At 37.1% G+C, this 22,917-nt stretch overlaps 1 protein-coding gene across 1 annotated transcript; it reads left to right on the forward strand.

The window, feature by feature from the left end:
• The first annotated feature begins 12,999 nt into the window (after positions 1–12,999).
• Positions 13,000–22,388, forward strand: JCHAIN (joining chain of multimeric IgA and IgM). Its single transcript, XM_084890457.1, has 4 exons — positions 13,000–13,271; positions 16,566–16,692; positions 20,691–20,771; positions 21,393–22,388. The coding sequence occupies exons 1-4, from the start codon at positions 13,169–13,171 to the stop codon at positions 21,595–21,597; spliced, it is 516 nt and encodes a 171-aa protein (XP_084746583.1). The 5' UTR covers positions 13,000–13,168; the 3' UTR covers positions 21,598–22,388.
• The last annotated feature ends 529 nt before the right edge of the window (positions 22,389–22,917 follow it).

Genomic DNA, 22,917 nt, shown 5'->3' on the forward strand with positions numbered 1-22,917 from the left:
CAAGGGTGTGGGCCTTAAAATGGGAAGATTATCCCTGGTTATCTGAAGGGGCCCAATATAATCACATGAACCCCTAACACACATGAACCCCTTCCAGCTGGAAGCAGGAGAGATGAGGCAAAAGCAGAGGTGAGAGAGGTGTGAAGTGTGTGAAGGACTTGGTCTACTGCTCTAGCTTTGAAGATCAAGGGGGCTATGAGTCAGGGAATGCTGTCAGCATCTAGAAGCCCGGGACAACTTCCATATGGTAGTGGGCAAGGGAAGGGGGATCTCGGCCCTAAAACCACAAGAGACTGAATTCTGCCAACAGCCTGAATGAACTTGGAAGTAGATTGTCTCCCGGAGCCTCAGGATAAGAGCTAAGCTGGTTGGCACCTTGGTTTCCACATTGTGAAAGTGGAGAAAAGGAATTAGCTTAGCTTCCCAGGCTTCTGATTTACAGAATTGTGCAATAATACATTTGTGTTGTTTTAATTCACTCAATATGTAATTTGTAAGGGGAGTATAGAAAACTAATGCAGGCTCCTTTTCTATTCCTTCTATTTAATTTCAACACACACACACACACACACACACACACACGTTACATCCAATATTATTTTGTATTAGTTTCAGGTGTACAGCATAGTGGTTATATAATCATATACTTTATAGAGTGTTCCCCTGACATTTCCAATGTCCACCTGGCACCACACATATGTATTCTAATACTATTGACTATATTCCCTATGCTAGTACAGGCTCCTTTTCATTTGTTCCTGTTTTTGCCTAGATATTACTTTTTCTGAAAGTATGTCTTCTAAAGCAAACTATGTCAACCCTAACCCTGATGCTCTCTAACAGTACCTTGTCTATTTCACTCATTACACTTATCACAAACTCATTATTTTATTTGTTTTCTTATCTGTCTTTCACATCACAGTATAATCGCTGGGAGCTCAGAGCCTGATTAGTCAGGTTATTTATATTTTAGCACCATGATATTTATATCATCAGCATGTCAGATGCATAGTAGTACAACATATATTTGTTGAAAGATAGTTTTTGATTTAATAGTAAATGGGGTAACCCCAAATAGAGTAATAGAGACTTTATGGTGACCATGACATATCAATGTAATGGAATATTATGTAACTATTTCAAAGGTTAACATGGCTTCTATATCAGTTTTTGTAAATTGGTGTGTGAAATGTATATGACAAAAAGGAACACAAAATAGTTTGCAGAAAAAGTACTATTATATAAATGTAGTTACATATGCTTTGAAAGATTAGGAGTTAATTTTGGAAATAAAGTTTAGTATTCTTAATTCTATCCTTAATACTAAGCATTCGTTTAATCTATAATAATATTCAAAATGTGGGCCATTATTTAATTCTTAGCCAATAAATAGATCCAGAGTTAAGATTATGAAAGGGAAGGGATAGACATTCATTGTTTGGAGTGATAATTGGTCTTCTTTGGATAATAACTCAATTTTTAAAAAATTGTTATGAATATACAAGTTGTAATGTAAAGGATAATATAACAAACTCATATAATACACCTTGGTCTAAGAAATAAAGCATGGAAAATACAGTTATAAGCATTTGTATTCTTTTTAAGATTATTACATTTTTGTTGGTAATGATTCTTGATAAATTATGCTTTTCTGGAGTAGGAGAGAGCGTGCTCTTTCAGAGTCTGAGGAAGTACAGAGCAGCATAGCCAGGATCTTGATGGGGAGGAATAAACTGCCAGTCAGACCAACCTTTAGTTCACTTTTGTCACAGAAAATTCCTTCAATCTTTGTGAGTAACTTTATGTACAATGGATTTGTGGAACTTTGAGTGACTACAGGATGTTTTAGGACTTTTAGAATGTTTAAAATTAAACTGATAAAATTACATATTCATTATATTGTGTATATATACACATAAAGTATTTTCCACTTTTGAATGCTTTATCTTGCTTCCCTTCTCTTGGAGGTCATTTTTGCTGTTAGATTTTCTTGGCAGAGATCTTCCCTCCAGTGCTAATAGTACCTCATCTCCATTTATTTTTAAGGTTCAATTCAAAAGTTACTTTTCAATTGTTTAGTGCCTCAAGGGTACAGAAGATAGAGATATGGTATATATGAAGAAGGTGTTAAGACTGTGTTCCGGCACATGAAAACATGCTCAAAGTCACTAATTGTCCAAGAGGTGCAAATCAAAACAACAATGCGGTACCATCTCACACCTGTCAGAATGGCCAACATCAACAAATCAACAAACGACAAGTGTTGGCGAGGTTGTGGAGAAAAAGGAACCCTCGTGCACTGCTGGTGGGAATGCAGACTGGTGCAACCACTGTGGAGAACAGTGTGGAGTTTCCTCAAAAAACTGAAAATGGAACTCCCATTTGACCCAGTAATCCCACTTCTAGGAATATATCCCAAGAAACTAGAAACACCAATCAGAAAGGATATATGCACCCCTATGTTCATAGCAGCACAATCTACAATAGCCAGAATTTGGAAACAGCCTAGGTGCCCGTCAGCAGATGATTGGATCCAAAAACTATGGTACATCTACACAATGGAATACTATGCTGCCATAAAAAAGAAGGAATTCGCATCATTTGCAGCAACCTGGATGGAATTGGAGAACATCATGCTGAGTGAAATAAGCCAATCAGTGAAAGAGAAACACCACATGACCTCACTCATTTGTGGATGATAAAGATCATTATAAATTGATGAACCAAGAGACAGATATAGAGACAGTAAAACAACAGGCAGACTGTTGAATTCAGTGGGGAGGGGAGGAAGATCTGGGGGAGATAATAGATCAACCGAAGGACTTGTGTACATCCATATAGGTACAACCAATGGACATGGATCTCTGGGGAGGGAGGGTGTGTACAGGAGGGAGGGAGGGGGGCAAAAAAAATCAATAAAATATATTAAAAAAGACTGTGTTCCTATTTTTCAAATAAAGTTTAAGGATAAGTGGAAACAGTGAATTGTCATACTAAATGCAAAATTTAATCCATTAAAAGAAAAATCAAGAGAGTTCAGCTTGATTTAAAACTAAGAAGTTCTTTTAAAATATTATCATCTCTTTTAAGTGTTTAGTGGCAAGATGCCAGGATACCAAGGAGCCTTTTATATTATGTAAGACTTTTTTTTTCTTTTATTAAATTATTATCTGTACACATCTTACCATTGTTATGTAAGACTTTTAATGGAGGAAATCATATGATGGTAAAGGTAGAGGCTAAGGAGAGATTGATTCCTTATAATTATTCATGCTATCTTTGTGGACAAAATGAAGAATTACAGTCTGTGTGATAGAATGGTATTATATGAATTAACCTGAAATGAACTGCTATACCCAAAATGTGCTTGTTAATGGACTGGTGTTAGCTTAGAGCTGGGGCTTTTAGATGTATGCCTGAGAAGTCTCCCTTCAGCACTTCCACATTGAACATTTTCCTTAATGACTTAATTGAGGATTCTAATGGCATGATATCAAGTTTGCAGATGCTGTGAAATTGAGAAAAATAGTTTTCAGAATCGTGAGTCAAAAAGAATCTAATTGGTTGTAATGTTGATTTGAGTTTAGCAAGATAAAACTTAGAGACCAATGCTAAATCTCAAATATAAATATCAACTATTTAAATAATAAATGTGGAGAAGTTATTACATTATAGAAATACATTTTTTTTTCGAAAGGGGATTTTAGTTGACTGCACACTTAATAAAAGCTAATAGTGTAATATAGCCCAAAAGAAATATTATCATTTTAAGCAGTATTTATTGAAAAAAAGTTACAGTTCTGCTGTGTTTTGTACTTGGTCAGATAATACTTGGATTATTGTATACATCTAGATACTATATTTAAAAAATGACATAGACAATATGGAATCTGTCTAAAAAAAGAGACTAATATTGTTAGAGGACTTAAAATTAGAGATAATTTTCAACTTCTTGTGAAAATTCCTTCATCTTTTATTCAACCAATATATTTTAGGCATTTCCGAGCTTGGTTCTTGGGAAAAGAAGTGAGCAACAAGACAGTGCCATTCTCAAAGAGACAAATAGTAAATTAACTAAATAAGAATTTCCAACAGTGATATATACTATGAAGAAAATAAAATAGGGCAATATTGCAGTGACTGGCGTTTGCTTAGAATGATTAGCAAATGGGGACATTCTCTCTGAGGCAGTGACATTTGACTTGAGACTTGAATGATGGTGAGGGGCTAGCCATGAAAGGATATGGGAAGTGTTCATGCAGAGGGACTAGAAAGTACAGAGGCCCTGAGCAGAGGTAGGTGGAGAGGGAAAGAGAACCTTGTGGGAAGACAGGCAAGATAATGAATTTGAATTTATTCCAACTGCAATGAGAAGCGAAGATTTAAGTCAAATATGGTCTGAATTTCTGTTTAAAAAGATTGCTGTCTGTTAAGTGGACAGTGGCTTATGGAGGTAAGACTGAATGCAGAGAAGAGTTTAAAGCAGTGAATTGAAATTAAAATTAGATGGATTAATAGACAATATTTACCCTCCTCCTTGAAACAACTAAAAGGAAAACTGACAAAATTTATAAAACAAAGATTTCTAAGACATTGGCCATTAGGCAGTGAAAGATAGTTATCTCTGAGAGATAGAAAACAAATGAGAAGACCTCTGCAATTGCCCTAGCTTGCTGCCTTGGGAGAGTTTCCAGGCGACTAGTATGACTTCCCTGTGAAAGGTGCTAAACATTTATAGAAAAATACTAATTCTACACAAACTCCTCCAGAAAATTGGAGCAGAGGAAATACTTCTACACTCATTCTATTGGGCCAGCATTATCCTGATAACAAAACTAGGCAAAAGTATTACACAGAAAGAACATTGCAGACCAGTATCCTTTATGAACTGAAAAGGAGACATCCTAAATAAAAATTTTAGTAAGTTGAATCCATCAATTTATAAAAAGGATATTACATCATGATTAAGTGAGGTTTATTCCAGGAATGCAAGGTTAGTTTAACATTTAAAATTAATGTGATTCAAAAAAGAAAAGACTAAAATTAATGTGATTCACCATATTAGCCAACTAAATCACCACCAAGCCAGCATTTCCTACAATTTTTGTGATATACTATGTTAGTACAGTTTTGGTAATATTATTATACTTAAAATCCTTTTATTTTTGAAATACTAATGTTCATTGCATGTAATCCTATGTAATAAAGAGGTAATATGCAAATTGACCATCACTCCAGCACACAAGATAGCCACCATCATGTCATCAAAGATGGCTGCTTGCATGTGGACACAAGATGGCCACCACAAGATGGCCAGTAGGGGAGGGCAGTTGTGGGTGATCAGGCAAGCAGGGGAGAGCAGTTGGGAGGAACCAGGTCTGCAAGGGAGGGCAGTTGGGGGCAACCAGGGCTGTAGGGGAGGACAGTTCTGGGAGACCCAGGCTGGCAAGGGAGGGCAGTTAGGGTTGACCAGGCCAGCAGGGGAGGACAGTTAGGGGTAACCAGGCTGGCAGGCGAGGGCAGCAGTTAGGGGCAATCAGGCCAGTGGAGGAGTAGTTAGGCGTCGATTAGGCTGACATGAGAGTGGTTAAGAGGTGATCAGGTTGGCAGGCAGAAGCAGTTAGGGGCAATCAGGCAAGCAGGCAGGCAAGTGGTTGGGAGTCAGCAGTCCTGGATTGTGTGAGAGGAATGTCTGACTGCCCTTTTAGGTCCGACCTCACTGGGCAGTCAGACATCCCTCAAGGTATTTTGAGAGACATCCCCCAACCCCCATGCACTAATTTCATGCACCAGGCCTCTAGTTTTATTATATGTAAGATCATATGGTCATTTAAATATAGAAAAAGCATTTTAAAAATGCAATATCCATTTTTGATTAAAAAGTACTCTCAGTAAACTAGGAACAGAAAAGAAGTCCCTCAAATTGATAAAGGACATTAAAGGAAAAGCCAACATATAACTATATAATTTTAGCCAAACAATATAAATTTTGACTTATATGCTCAATTGTGAATTTATAAGCACCATCCAGGTAATAAACATATCCATCTTCACCCAAAATTTCCTCATATACCCTTGTAATCATTCCCTCCCCTTTTCCTCTCCATCTCCTTGCCTTTCAGGCCATGACTTAACTGTTTCTGTCACTATAGATTTTCTTACATTTTCTAAAATTATCTATCTATTTATCTATATCTATATCTATATCTATATCTATATCTATATCTATATCTATATCTATATCTATATCTATCTATCTATCTATCTATCTATCTATCTATCTATCTATATAAAAGGCTAATATGCAAAGTGTTCCCTTGGGAGTTTGACCAGAAGACTGGGAGTTTGATCACTCACTATGATGTACACTGACCACCAGTGGCGACGTGGAATGAAGGAAGGCCCTGGCCAGCAGCTAGAAGGCCCCGATCGGCCCTGATCATTGGCCAGGTCTAGGGACCCTATCTATGCATGAATTTCATGCACTGGGCCTCTAGTTATATATAATATATGGAATCAAATAGTATGTATTCTCTTTTTAATATTTTGTCTGGCTTCCTTCACTCAGAATAATTATTTTGAGATTCATCCATGTTGTTCATTTACTATTATTGTTGAGTAATGGATATACCACAATATGTTTTTCCAATTTATTTATGGACATTAGGTTATTTCCAGTTTAAAAAAATATATATTTTTATTGATTTCAGAGAGGAAGGGAGAAGGAGAAAAAGATAGAAACATCAATGATGAGAGAGAACCATTGATTGGCTGTTGCCTCCTGCAAGCCCTTTCCTGGGGATTGAACCTACAACCCCTGCATGCACCCTTGATCGGCATAGAATCCGGGACCCTTCAGTCCACAGGCCAATGTCCTATCTATTGAGCCAAACAGGGTAGGGTTATAATATGTTTTTTCTCTGTACATACATAGCTTTTAACTTAAAGGAAGCACTTTGGTTTCTCTTTAGAATATTTGAATTGCCAGCATCACGACTCTTTCACTCTGTGGCCATTATTAAGTAAAATAAGGGTGACTTGAACACAAGCACTGTGATACCATGACAGTAGATCTGATAAACGAGACTGCTACTGTGACTAGCAGAGGAGTAGTGTATACAGCATGGACATGCTGGACAAAGGCATGATTCACATTCAGGTGGGAGAGAGCAGGACTGCAGGAGATTTCATCATGCTACTCAGAACAGTGCAAAATTTAAAACTTATGAGTTGTTTATTTCTAGAATGTTCTATTTAATATTTTCAGACCACCATTGACCATAAGTAACTGAAACCACAGAAAGTGAAACTGCAGATAAAGGGGAACATCTATATATAATTGGTATTAACCATAACCACCATGCTGTACCTTAGAACTCTGGGACTTATGCATCTTATTTTTAAAAAAATTCTTTATCGACTTATAACTGGAGATTTGTAATCTTTGACCAACATCTCCCCACTACCCACACCCCCACCAACAATCACCATTCCACTTTTTTTGTGTCTATGAGTTCAATATTTTTATATTTCACATATAAGTGAGATTATAAAGTATTTGTCTTTCTCTCTCTGACTTATTTCACTTAGTACAATGAACATATTGTCACAGATGGCAGGATTCCATTATTTTTCTAAAATTTATTTTGTATTCATTTATTTTGTTTAATTTTATTTTAAAATTACACTTTATATTCAATATTACTTTATGTTAGTTTCAGGTGTACTGCATAGTAATTAGATAATATTATACTTTATAAAGTGTTCCTCCTGATATTTCCAGTACCCACCTGGCACCATACACATCCTCCTATATAATAAAAGACTAATATGCAAATAGACCGAACGGTGGAACAACTGAACAACTGGTCCCTATGATGTGTGCTGACTGCCAGGGATAATGCATGGAACATGGCAGGTATTAACCACAGGATGGTGGAGCAGGTGAGTGGGGGCGCCAGACCGAGATGGGGCCACAGTTGCTGTCATCAGGGCAAGCCTCTGGTGGTTACTGAAAATTCTTTCCTCCCATGTGCTGCCGGTGCCGGAGCCACTGCTTGCTCCCACTGCCAGCACCCAGAGCCAGTCTTGATCGCTTGGCGCCATCCGAGGGTGCGAGTGGTGGCTGCTGGCCCCAGTCACCCCTCAGGGCTTCTCTACCTCCCCCTGCTTCTGAGGGGAGATTGTGGCTGGCAGCCGCCTCTTGTACCCACTGCCAGCGCTGTCCCCACTCACACCCGCAGCTGGTGCCAGGCCCGCCGCTCACATCTGCTGCCAGTGCCGGGGCTGGTCCTGATCGCTTGGCGCCATCAGTGGGTGCTAGCGGCAGCTGCTGGCCCTGATTGCCCCTGAGGGCATCTCTTCCTCTCCTTGCTCCTGAGGGGTGATTGGGGTAGCAGCTGCCACTCACACCTGCTGCTGGCACTGGCCCCAATTGCTCTGCGCCCCTCCAGCGGGTGGGAGTGAGGTCAGCACTGTCAGTGTGTGGGAGCTGCAGCAGTGGGAGCAGCGCTGCCGGAAGACATGGGACTGGGGGGCCACAGTGGGAGGGGCCAGGTGGGACGGGAGGATGGACAGAGACTCGCCCCTGTGCCTTTCACGGTGCATGAATTTGTACACTGGGCCCTTAGTTTATTATAATATTATCTTATTTAATAAAGAGGAAATACGCTAATTGACCCTCACACCACCACAAAGATGGTGGCGCCCATAGCCAATAAGGAGGGAATATGCTAATTGACTGCCCCGCCCTCAAAGATGGTGGCACCCACAGCCACAAGATGGCAGTGTCTAGTCCTCCCAGCCCCACCTGGGTGGCAGTTGTGCAGCAAGGCATGTCCCTTCCCAAGGTGGGCCTGGCTCCGGAATCCCCCAATCCCCTCAGCCCCCCAGACGCCCAGGGCTGGCCTGAGGGCCAGGCAAGCCTCGGATGTTGACTGCCCAGCCATCCAGGCCAGCTTGAGGAGAGGCGAGCCTCAAATGGCTTCTCAATTTCCCATTTTTTCAGGGTCTCTGATCTCTTTGAGTTATTTTCTTGAATCTCTACCTCACTTGACTTTGAGGAGAGAAGGGCACCCTGTCCTCCCCTCTCCCAATAGTAAAAAGGGGGACTTCTCTTACCACAAGCACTACTATTTCCACAAATTTTTTTTAAAATATATTTTTTTATTGATTTTTCACAGAGAGGAAGAGAGAGGGATAGAGAGTTAGAAACATCGATGAGAGAGAATCATCGATCAGCTGCCTCTTGCACACTCCCTACTGGGGATGTGCCCACAACCAAGGTACATGCCCTTGCCCGGAATCGAACCCGGGACGTTTCAGTGCGCAGGCCGACACTCTATCCACTGAGCCAAACCGGTCCCGGCTATTTCCACAAATTCAATAGCTCCTATGATGGCATTCTCCTTTTTTCTCCTAAATCCTCTAAACTAGGAGTGGGGAAGGTCTGGTCTGGTCTGAGAGCCATATAAGGTCCATGAAATCATTTTGTCTGGCCCTGCCCATGCATTCAGGTGAGTTAATTAAATGTTTGACCAAATATAGCAGGCTAATTTTTAAGTTAATTTAGTGTGGCCCGCGAATGATGTCATAAATATCCAAATGGCCCTTAGCAGAGAAAAGGTTCCGCACTCCCGCTGTAAAGACTGGAGGAGGGAGAGGCGGGTTGGTGGGCGTTGGCACTAAGCTGAGTTCTGTTGCCTTTTGTTAATAAGCCTTGGAGGAAATTGAACTAGAATTTGGGGTACCGTACTTAGCTCTTATTGTTAGTCAGCTATGAGTCCTAATTGCCAATACTGGGGCAAAGGAAAGATCACTTTTTATTGCTGAGGCTGTTGTAGTAGCTTTAAAAAGAGGATGGGGACTTGAACTAGGGTGGCAGTGAAAATGGAGAGAATCAGATGTGTTTGGGATAGATTTTGGAAATAAAATCAACAGGACATGATGGCAAATTAAATGTGGAGAGGAAAAAAGGGAATCAAAGAAGAAGGTTTTGGGTTGAGCAACCGGGTGGATATAGGAGCCATTGGTTGAGGAAGATTGAAAACAAAAAGAGATTGGAATGGTAGGTAGTGTGAGGGTGGCTTTCTCATCAAGATTACTGTTTTTCCTGCTTAGATTTTAGGCAGCCAAGTGGAGATATGAACACAAAGTTGGATATAGGAGTTTGGAGCTCAATGGGCAAGGTAAAGTCTAGAGTTATCCACTTGAAAGTCACAGCATGTCCTATATTCATAGCCATGGGATCAGCTAAAATTAATTAGGGAGAGTTGAGAGAAGAGAGAAGGCTGAGGATAGAGGAAAATTCAGCAGGAGACAGGAATCACCAAAGAGGGGGAAACAAGGAGAGTGTGTTCTCTATTTCCCAAGGGAATGAAGTCTCTGTCATGATTTGAGTATACCGAATATAATAAGCTGTGTCAGAGGAAGTGAAGCATTGACCTATTTCAGGTGGTTCTTAAACAAGTGCTGAACTCAGACTGTCTGCTGCATAGGAAATTGAAACAAAACTTGAGTGGAAGTAAAGAAGGTGAGACTAAATTACCTTAAGGTTTGTTTCAGATATGTCTATCACTGAACCCCTGACTGTAAGAATCTTTTGTATGAATGTAAAAATAAACCATGCCCGGCCGGCATGGCTCAGAGGTCATGGTTCGATTCCCAGTCAGAGCACATGCCTGGGTTGCTGGCTCAATCCCCAGGGTGGGGCGTGCAGGAGACAGCCGATCAATGATTCTCTCTCATCATTCATGATTCTCTCTCTCTCCCCCTCTCCCTTCATCTCTGAAGTCAATAAAAATATTTAAGAAAAAATAAAAATAAACCATTTTGGTGAAAAATTTAGAACACGAAGCCAAGCTTCCAATTGCTTGGCTCCCTTGCTTAGAAAGGGTTATACTATTCAGATTTTACAGTTTTTATGGGAAGAACAAAATCTGGAGATGAAATGGTTTAAAAATTAGACTGGGATCTAATATATATATATATATATATATATATCTCCAATATATAGATATATTTGATTATAATATATCTATATCCTATATAATAAAACTACAATATGCAAATTGACCGAACAGCAGAATGACCAGTCGGTGGGGGGCAGGCTAGGGTGCAGGTGGTGCCAGGCCAGCCGAGGCACGTGCCAGCGGGCAGAGGGAGGGGATAGCAATGGGGGGCGGTGCAGATGGCAGCAACCAGTGGTGGTGTGATGGGGCCGCGCTGTCCAGCGCAATCCCCTGATGGGCTGCCTGGTTGCCTCCAGCAGAGGGAGGCTGGCAGCGGTGGCAGTGGTGGGGTGATGGGGGTGGTGCCTTCACCTGATCAGGCTGGTCGCCTACCAAAGAGTGAAGCCAACAGCAGCAGCAGCAGCAGCAGCAGCAGCGCAGGGGTGGGGTGATGGGGGTGGGGCCATCCCCTGATCTGCCTGCCTGGTTGTCTCCCACAGAGGGAGGCCAGACCGTGGCTTAGGCCCCCTCCCCGCCCCCTTCTCCCCCAGTGCATAAATTTTTGTGCACTGGGCCTCTAGTAACTATACAATAGTCAGTATATACGTAGGTATATTTGCTTAGTGCTAAAAAGATGAAACAATTTGCCTATATCACAGAATTGTAAAAATAAATTTGTTTAACAAATTGCCTTTATTAGCTTCTTGCTCTTCTACCAATTTTCAAATATTAATGTACATAAAGTAAGAATCAACTGGAAGGCTTTCTAATGGTTACGTATTCCAAGGTTACATCTGCAGGAATTCTGGTTGGATGTAGCCAGAAAATCCATATTTTGACTGGATAAGTATTGATAGCTATACTTATAATAATACCCATATTGAATCTTAAAAATCAGTAGTACAGGTGATTCTAGGGACAATGATCTCTTGAACACATTTTGCAAAACCCTGGTCCTGATACTATATTGCAAGTCTAGGTTACTCTTCTGGTGGCAAAAGTGCCACTTGGATCTCACACTTTATTTTTATTAAAATATCTTTGTAGATGCATAGTTTACATAATAGAAAGATAAAACTATAAAACTGAAAGAATATAAACACCAAATATAGTATATTTATAAATCAAGTAATCTTTACTTTAAAAAAATAAGCTTTTCATATCTCTTAATTAATCCTATGCATGTCAGACCATAAAATGTCTCCTTAGTTTCTTTAAATAAAAAATTAGAATTAAAAAAAAAAAAAGCTTTTGTGAAGCTTTATCCCCATGAATTTTTCCAATTGTTTTGGGGAGCTAGACTAGTCTTGTGTTTATTTTCAAGGACATAATAATTTGTAAAAAGTATCAAGCTAACTTGTAATTACTCCTTTTTGGAGTGATGGAATAAATCATTTAGAAACTACAGTTACCGATGAGGAGCTCTTAAGTGGTTAATATTTGTTTTGACACCCTGACCACATTACTAAAATGTGCTTTAGATGTTCCTTTTTCTACTAGATGTAATTGCTCATGTGAATCCAGTATATTTTCTTAACCCCAACTAGTTTCTAAATGCTATGATAGTGGAAATCAAAATGAAAGTAGTTTGACAGTATAGCAATATCGTGTGCTCTAGAGCCCGACACTTGGTTCTTGCTAGACTTTCAACACATATTATTGAAGGAGAACAATGTGCTAGACTTTATAGCTTTCATTCTGCTATTTTCTACTGCCAGCTATTAAATCTGCTTGCCTACTTATGATCCTGAAGTATTTCTTTAGTGCCTCTCAAAATTCTAGGAGACTTAAAAAATGGGAGAACTCAGAAAAGTAACATATATTTGATGTTGCATGTAAATGTAACCAACATGCTCATTTATCCTCTCTTATTTATTGTTCCAAGCCCAACAAATATCATATATATTTGAAAACTTTTTTGTCTAGGGAATAATGTTAACTTTATTTAACTTTAATGGACTCTTTGAAATTATTATTAGTCTTCTGCATTAATTAGAGTAAATGTAAAATAAAAAGTGATTGCATCAAGATGACTTTTGGGGGATGCTTTGGAAGAAAACATAAATCTAAGCCATACATTTCTTTGCAGTGCAGCATGAAAATTTCAGACTTTAGCCGCAGTTGTGATTGGCTTTAGTTTGTTAACCTGGAGCGTTATTTTAAGAAAGCAGAAGCAACATCATTTGCACACTCCTTATAGCGCACACACCTTAACCCTGATGGTTTTAGCTCCAGTTTTCAAAAGAAGTGAAGGCAAGATGAAGAAGCATTTGCTTTTCTGGGGAGTCCTGGCCATTTTTGTTAAGGCTGTTCTTGTGACAGGTATGTGATATTTTGAAAATAAACCCAGATAAAAGGGAAAAAATGCAGCACAGATCTGTTCTTCAGCTCTAAACATTAATGCTTGTGCTTTGGTTGGCCAACTAGCTGGCTACTTTTCTCTAACATGTCTTAATCTTTATATAGGCAGTGATCTTTATGCAGGCAAGACTCATTATAGTTCTTTTTTTTTCATTATAGTTCTTTATCTCTTATTTGTTTGAGTACTATAAACTAGAGAATAAGAAAATATTTATTTCTGGATAAGTAATGATAGCTGAACTTATATAAATATCCATATTGAATCTTAAAAAATCAGTAGTTCTCTTAAGTGTCTTAAATTAGTATTCAGGGAAATGAAGCAATAATTGCTTTAAATACAACATAGACTCCAATGGAATTTTATTTCCCAAGACAGACTAATATTAGTTCAAATAACTTTTCTGGGTCTGGGCCTACAGATTTATTAACAATGTTTAATGTTTTATGGGGCCTATAACTTGATCACCAAACTTTGGTTATTTTATGTATTTACCCTTCAAAGTACTGTAGAAAATGGAGTACATTCTGAATATCGAAGTACAGTTTTTAATAATTAGCACATGATTAGTATGATATAACTTGGCTGAATTGTTTCTAAAACTGACTTTATTCTTATTTCAAGACTGAGTATGATATAATTAAGAATAATCCTTTAAATATATTTCATACTAATTTAGCATTAAAAATAATGAATTTCTAATATTTATAATATAAAGATAGCAGTAAAACATGTATAGTACAGGTATCTATACATATTTATAAACATACCCATACATATACACATATGAGCTGTCATTTATTGAGCACATATTAGGTTCTAGGCATTATGATAACTACTTTACATACACCATTCTATTTAATTCTCACAGCAACCATTTGAGGATAGGTGTTATTGTAATTTCTACATATAGTCGAGCCCATTGAGATTTAGAGAGGCCAAATATCTTACCTAAGCTCACACAGCAAACATTGTAGTAGATAGAACCCAGTCCCTCTGACCCTCTGACCCACACTCTTTAAAAAAATATATTTTATTGATTTTTTCCAGAGAGGAAGAGAGAGGGATAGAGAGTTAGAAACATCGATGAGAGAGAATCATCGATCAGCTGCCTCCTGCACACCCCCCCCTGGGGATGTGTCCGCAACCAAGGTACATGCCCTTGACCAGAATTGAATCCAGGACCTTTCAGTCCGCAGGCTGATGCTCTATCTACTGAGCCAAATCAGTTTTGGCTGACCCATACTCTTAACTACTATCTTATTTTTCCTGTATAAGAGAATCAACTTTTAGTAAATTAATTTGTTCATACGTAGTATGTGTTGTTAAATCTATTTTATTATTAGTTTGAACTGAGTTAAATTAAATTTAACAAATATTTATTGAGCACCTACTATATCTCAGTTGCTCTTCGAATAAAGTAAGGCACAATCCTTAAAAATAGATTTGTTAGGGAAAATGCTACCTGTCAGTGAGAGAGAATGTTGAATCTTATAAGTCTTGGTGAATTGAAAGTATTTGTACATTTTCTAGTAGTTATGTAGGCTGCCTAATATTTTTCTATAACAACAGAAATGTTAGTTTTTTCCTGTGTTTCAGGTAAGAAAATAAACTGTATGGCATAAATAAAATACAGACTACTTAAGACTTAATTGTCAACTCACATATTTGATTTAATTTTTTTTGGTCAGTTATTTCTGGCTCATTTGTATTTTATTGAGAAAGCATTTCGTGAATACAGCGGTAGGGAAAAGGACACCATTTTATTCATCTTACTCTTCAAAATGTTAAGCAGAATTATATGATGATCTTAAATTGACGTCATAATGTTTCTTCTCCAGTGCCATACAGACTTTTATCAGAAGATTTAAGAAGTTATGAGTAATATTATAAAAAATTTAAAACGATTATAAGTATGATAATAATGATCTTAAAATGTTTTTGTAATAATTATTATCACCAAGACTGAAATACTGCAATTAGGTCCTCTCAGCTGTGAGATCATTTCTGGAATAATTAGGCTTCCAGTAACAGAGATATCTATCCTAATCACTTAACCTTTATAACTTTATGTGCTAAATTTTTGTGTTGTTGTTTTTTTCAATTGAGGCTTGATGTGAGGAAATTCCTAAAATTATAGGAATAAAATATATTTAACATTTTTATTTAATTAGCACTATTAAAGCTCTTCAAATATCTGTTAACTGATCAAGTCCATATATTAGTACATTTTCTTTACTTATTCTTTGCAACACTTACCAGACTTCTTTGTCTAATATTTAGATTAGACAATAAATGTTGATACTCAGAGTTAAGGCTTTTATGGTCACCTGTGAATTTATTCATTTATTATTTTTTTTGCATTTGGGCACATTAAATTAAATATATATTTAATCAATATTTTCTGAATTGTTTTTGCAAATTTGTAACATTTTATATCGATATATACTATAACTTTAAAAATAATTCTTATGAGAAATATTAATATAGCACCTGCTATTTTATTTGATTGGATCTTATATCATAATAACCTGATAGTTACTACAAAAAAAAAAAGAATATAATTAAGTTTAAGAAGATTGTAGTGGAGAATACTTAAAAATCGTAAAGTAAGGTTATTTTTGGGGAAAATGTATCTGTGCTCCGCTCTAATGCAATGTAACAAGCTACAATATGTATATAAAGGGGAGTTCAGTGAAGGATGTGGCATTTCACACTGGGTTTACAAAGGCTAATGTTAATTTTTGTTCATTTTTTAATGGAATGCTTTGGTCTGAGAGAAATCCAATCTAGATTTTTGTTTTCTCTTTTATTTTGGCATCTGTTACTCATGTTTACAAGGCTACATCATTCAGAGAGCTCTGCTCTATTAAAGCATTGGATTAAAACCAGAATGCTTAGGTGTCTCTGGCCTGGTCCAAGGGAAGAAGAAAATTCCTTTTGGAGTACATTGGGTGTCCTTCATTACGCTGTGGGATTCTATTCAGCTATTTTAGATTTGGAAGGAGAACAAATGGAGAAAGCTGAAATTGATCAACCATAAAACTGATTTTTTCCCCCCAGCAGGAAATAAGATTAACTCAAACCAAAGTTGTTCAGTAGTTTTTCATTCCTGTTTCTCCTTCTTCTTTTAAAATATGTATTTTTTATTGTTGATAGTATTATGATATCTCCCATTTCCTCCCCTTCTATCTCCCTCCTCCCAGCCCTTACCATCCCCCAGGTCCATTTCTTCTTAACATCTTGTATCTTTCCAGCCCAAGACGAAGATGAAGGGACCGTTCTTGCGAACAACAAATGCAAGTGTGTCCAGGTTAATTCTAGGGTCTACCCTTCTCCCGATGATCCTTCTGAAGACATTGTGGAGAGGAACATCAGGATTATGTATGTGGTATTTTATATTTCATTTCTTCATGTTATAAGCAGAGATACTCTGTCATATCAATCATTGTTTGAAGGTAATAACTATGTCTTGCTCCTCTTTGTGATATGTAGCACCGGACATGAGACTGAATCTAGTTAATGGACCTGAGTCAATTATGCACAAGTTGGGAGCAGGAACAAGGTTCCCACACAATCTAAAACCAGTCAGCTGGATCAGATGATAATAACTGAAGGTTCAGATCTCGTCCTCAATATGCCCTGTGTATATGGAGTTATTTCTGTTTGCTTCGGAACTTTTAGTTGCTCTTGATCAATTCAAAATGAAACTTGAGATAACACTAAAAGCTTTATTTTGTACCACATCTGAACTACAGAGTATGTTACATAGTATTCAAGTGGTGGCATAGAGATAAAGGAAGGCAGACTAATCAAATTGACTAATGTGATTTAGTCTTCACTTGTCCATTGGACTCCAGATATTCATTTCTCTTCACATGTAGTCCAAATTATAAGTTATGAGTCTTGACGTTTAATTTGCCAAAATGCTAATAATATTTAATAAATGAGATTCCTATTGGACCCAATCAGTAAAGTCTTCCTTGTGAACACTTCTGCCTTGAATACTTTCCTAACAATTAGGTACCTCTTTCTGAAACAACGCAATATCCAATAGAATGTTTTTAAAATTTTGTTTAAAGTTCTGGTTGGGTCACTGGTTGTGTTCTTGTATACAAGTTACTTAACTACTCTATAAACTTCAACTTGCTCATCTTTTTTTTTTTAATATATGTTTTTATTGATTCCAGAGAGGATGGGAGAGGGAGAGAGTTAGAAACATCAATGATGAGAGAGTCATCATGGGCTGCCTCATGCACACCCCTCTACTGAGGATCTAGCCTGCAACCCAGGCATGTGCCCTGACCAGGAGCCAAACCTGGAATCCTGCAGCCCACAGGCCAATGCTCTATCCACAGAGCCAAACCGACCAGGGCAACTTGCTCATCTTTAAATAGGGGGAAATAGTATATATCTCATGGAGCTACTCAAAGATAAATTGAGACCTATTATTTTTAGAGAATGAATAGTTCCTGGCAAAGTTTCAAAAAGTATTTGCTTTTATTAATCCACCTAAACTACAGGCCAATTTTCTTTGTTACTATACTTTTTTCTAATTAAAAAATTGATTAAAATTTTACATATGTCTCCTTTTCCGCTGATTGTTATTAAACTTCTTAAAATACCTTGGTTTGCCCAACATTGTTACTGTGATGAATTACAAATGCCTCGGCTTAACCACTGAGCATAACTCTCAAGCTCTTCCATTGACACCTTTTTCCACTTTATGTTTGAAAATCCAGAAATAATGTAGTGCCCTTATTATTCCCCACTCACACTGCTTTCTTCCTCTTCTATTTTTGCATGTTGTTCTTTTGCTTGAAGAACCCTTTCTCCCACACTTCTTAGCCTCGTTAACTTCTCCTCAACCTGCATGTCTTAGCTTAGACATCACTTCCTCTGGCAGGTTTTCTCAAACCATTCAGACTCTATACCACTCAGCTCCCTGTTAGAGAGAGAACAGCTGGAGAAGCATGCAACTTGAAGGGATGGATGGCATTCATTGAAGAGGAGGAGTGTATATCTTATGTTTAAATCTTCAGATTTTTAAAATGGCACTCTATAATTCTCTAATTCATCTTTTTTTTTTCTATGACCATTCTTTTTATATTTTTTTTTCCTGAATTCAGATAATTCAGTTACTTCATCCACTTTGCCTGATGTGTATTAATGGTTCTCTGATCTCATTTCTAAAAGTTCTATTATTATTGCCATGTCATTATTCCCAACTCCATCACTTCCTAGCAATATGACTTTGGGTAAATTACTTGACTAATTTGAGCCTGTCTCCTAAGCTGTAGAAGAGGGATACAGTATATGTATGTAGATATACTAGTATACATGTACTTTATAGAGTTGTGAGAATTAAATGTGATAATATGTAAAAGTGTCTAGAACACTGTTTGACCCAAAGCAGACATTCATACATGTTTATTCCCTATCAATATCCTATCAATATTTAAAGCCCTTTCTCATATTACTAGAACCTTTCAAGCCAATAAAGAATAGATCCATTCATTCATTCAACAAATATTTATTGAGTGCTACTAAATGCCACTGAGGATTAGAGTTGGGGACTGTTGGAGAACTTACAGTCGAGTAGGGAACTGTAAACAGGTAAAAAGGCAATTACAGTACAGCATTGTAAATGCTATGATGACAGGAATAGCCAGAGGATGTTAGAGGGCACCCAGTCCAATCCTTGTAGGCTGGTGGAGAGTGGCAATGGAAATAGGAAGAATGTTTGGAGTAAGTAGTGGCTGCTAGCTGGATGAATGGGAATTAATTGGGTAAATGTTTGGGGGAATGACAGGCTTGATAAGTGAGGAAGGATCATTCTAGGAAAAGGAATCAGAGTTGCTATAAGGAGTACATGAGATCATCATTTAATATATTTAGCATAGTACCAGGTACACTGTAAGTGCTTAGTAAATTTGTTTTTGTTATTAAAACATGATGATGAGAAAAGCCTGGTAAGTTTATGGGATTGTCAGCTGTTGTTCAGAGCTGGCATGTAGTGTAAAGAGGGTGGCATGGTGAGAGATGAGGCTGGAGAGTGACAGCATGCCATTAATGATACCCTGGTATTTCTGGGAGACACTCGGTGCTGTTTTTTTAAAAAAATATATTTTATTGATTTTTTTACAGAGAGGAAGAGAGAGGGATAGAGAGTCAGAAACATCGATGAGAGAGAGCCATCGATCAACTGCCTTTTGTATACCTCCCACTTGGGATGTGCCGCAATCAAGGCACATGCCCTTGACCGGAATCAAACTTGGGATCTTTCAGTTTGCAGGCCAACGTTCTATCCACTGAGCCAAACCAGTTTTGGCGAGACACTCGGTTTTAAGCAGAGAAGGAAATTAGGCTTGTATTTTAGAAAGGCCATTTTGACAATAATGTAGCCAATGCACTTATAGGGGTCAAGATTGAAGGAAGGCATTGCTAGGAGAGAAGAGGCAGTGTCCTGAACCAAGTGGATGGATTTCACAATTGAACTGTGACATGGGATTAAATATAGGTCATGACAGAAAGGGAGGACTCAGGGATGTTATCCAGGTTTTTGCTTAGATATTTATATAAATATTATTGCTAAACACTGAGTTAGAAAACACAGGTTTTTAAAAAAAATCTTTTGGTAGAGATGAGTGCTTGTGAGGAGAATGATGACATAGATAAAAAAATGTACAAGTTGAGAAGATCACCTGAACTAGTTGATTAGCATTATCTAATTTTTCATGGCAATCACCAAATCAAGAGATTTGGATTCCAGCAACAGCTTTACTACTTAGTAGTTGTGTGATCTTGGATAGGTTGCTAAGCTCTCTAATTTATAATTTATGCATTTCAAAATTGTGGATAATAATAGCTGTCCATCTACAAATATTGAACATATTCCACATACTACACATGTAGTGAGGCACTGGGAATACATAACTGTTTTTGCATCAAGGAACTATGTAGTCTAGGGAAGCAGTTATGCCTCAAGCAACTATGATTCGGTGATTGTTATAATAAAGATAGATGCGCTTAATAAGACTGGAGAGGAAGGAGTTTATTGAGGGGTGGAGATGGGATCTAAGTTATCATAGAGGTCATAGAGAGGGTAAAACTTGAGCTCATTGCTGAAGGGAAAAACGGATTTGCCAAGTGAGCAAACATCACTGAGAGAGGAGTTGTTGTGAGGTTTATTTTGAATGGGAAATGCTTAAATTATAGCAAATTACTGTGAAATCTGAGTATGAGCATCAGCATAGACTCTTTTAGAGTGCTAAATTCACTAAATGCCCAAATGAAAATTACTGCCCTAGCAATATACCTATTACCAAAAAATAGCAATATCTGTTAGTTTCATCATTTTGACTTGTTTTTCTCTTTTTTAGTGTTCCTATTAACAACAGGGAGAATATCTCTGATCCCACCTCGCCATTGAGAACCAAATTTGTGTACAATTTGTCTGACGTGTAAGAGATTTTCCTTCATACTACTATACATATATATGCAAGTTAACAACTTTACAAATTAACTTGTTAGTAAGAATGTTTTAGAAAATATTTTTGGGTCTAAACATTTATCAATATAATTTTAATTTTTGAATACATTAATTTCCATGCTAATTATTGGGTACCATAAATTGATAAAATGTAATCGCAGATAAAAGTTAGCTGTAAGTTTATTCTAACAAAGAAATACTTGCCATTAGTACAGGAAGGGCTGATTTGTTTTAATAGTTCAGTTATTGGATTTCAGGCATATTAACATGTAGGTGTTTGTGGTTTTTAAACTACAGAATTCAGTATCAAACAATTTCTTTAAAAATATTCTTCCTTCTTTGTCATCATAAATAACTTATTTAATTCCAATACATAATTGTCAATTAATCTAACAGAGTAGAAATTGTTATACAGTATAGGCAAAGCAATAGTATATTATTAATCATATTACTTACTTTCAATTAATTTTTATATTAAAGGTTGAAAAAAAATCCCATAAACCATTCAACATTGTAGAGCACTGCAAAGAACAGGTTGATTTTGGATACAACATTTGATGGGGATTGCCTAATGCATAGATTTGTTTTTCAGCTGTAAAAAATGTGATACTACAGAAGTGGAGCTGGGAAACCAAGTGTTTACTGCCACCCAGAGCAATATCTGTGATGAAGACAATGAAACCTGCTACGCCTATGACAGAAACAAGTGCTATACAAATAAGGTCCCATTTTCCTATGGTGGTAAGACCGTAATGGTGGAAACAGCCTTGACCCCGGAGTCCTGCTATCCTGACTAATTCATTGTTGACTGCACAGCTTACCTTGAAAGGCTCTCCATTTTGATCCAGAAAGTTAACAAATTTATTACCAAAGAATTTGAAACCACAATATTTTGATAATGTAAAGCTCTAGCCTCCAAGTAATTAAAATAGTCACATTATTTTTATTAGTTAATTACTTCTCAACTCTTAAATATTGTATGTTCACATCTAAGTGTTGAATCTCTTATTGCCCTCGCCTGAAAGGGTCTATGTTAATAAAATCATTTCTAACATTTAAAAAAATAGACAAGGAGAGAAAACAAAACTGAAGGTTAAAAATCAGGATACAGAAGTAAATTTTGTGGGTGTTTTTTGTAGTTTCTTTTATTTTATTTTTTGCTTTGCCTTGGAGAGCCAGAGCTTTTGCACATTCCATGCTATTCTCTTTGAAAAAATGTAAGACGTGTAGAGGAAAGTGATATGCAAACACAAGTCAATTATAACTCTTCATTAAAAAAGTGATTAGGAAACATGTTTTAGAAATATTTAAAAAATAATTAAAATTGAATCTGTAATATTTATGAAACCAGTGAGCTGAAAGTGACATAATTAAATGCAGAATTGAAAAATTTGTTTTGACATAACACAGATTTGGTAGCAGATGATACATTTTTTTTTTCGATAAAATTAAAAAAAAAAACAATCCTGGTAGTGTAAGAAATTCCTATTGGAAATCATCAATGTTGTAACTGGATCTAATGAAATACGTATTCCACAATATGTATTCTCTAGCGTAGTTTGGACAATTAAATAGATTTTTAAGCATATACCTGTGTGAAATAATTTATTGGAAAAGAGTTTGTGTTAACTTTGTTGTAAGTTAAATATAATTGATTACTTATGCATAGTTTATAAGTATGATGTGATTATTCATTGATCACTGACTTCATACATTTACTGAGGTAGCTATGTGATACAAAACTAAAATTAAATAAAAAGGCAAGGTCCCTCACGACAAACACAGTGTTCCTAAGTTTGGTTAACATCTCTCACTTCATACAATTACAAGCAATTCTGTTTCTTGTGATAAGAACTTTCGTGGGGAGAGTTTCTGGAGAGGCTCCTCTCAGTCTCCTCATCTTTGCCTTGTTTTTTTTTTTTTTTTTTTTTTTTTTTTTTTTTTTTGCCTACCTCATAGGAAAAGATTTTGTGACCACATTGCCTCATTAGATGCCAGCTAGAAGAGCACCTCACACATAATCCTGTGACCTTCTTTCAGAAGTTCAGTTAAACTCAAAGATCCTCATATTAATAACAGTTTAGTATTCACCATTAGGTAAGCAAGCATCAATCAAT

The sequence above is a fragment of the Pipistrellus hanaki genome, assembly GCF_964339955.1.
Source record: "Pipistrellus hanaki genome assembly, chromosome: 1".
Taxonomy (NCBI): Eukaryota; Metazoa; Chordata; class Mammalia; order Chiroptera; family Vespertilionidae; genus Pipistrellus; species Pipistrellus hanaki.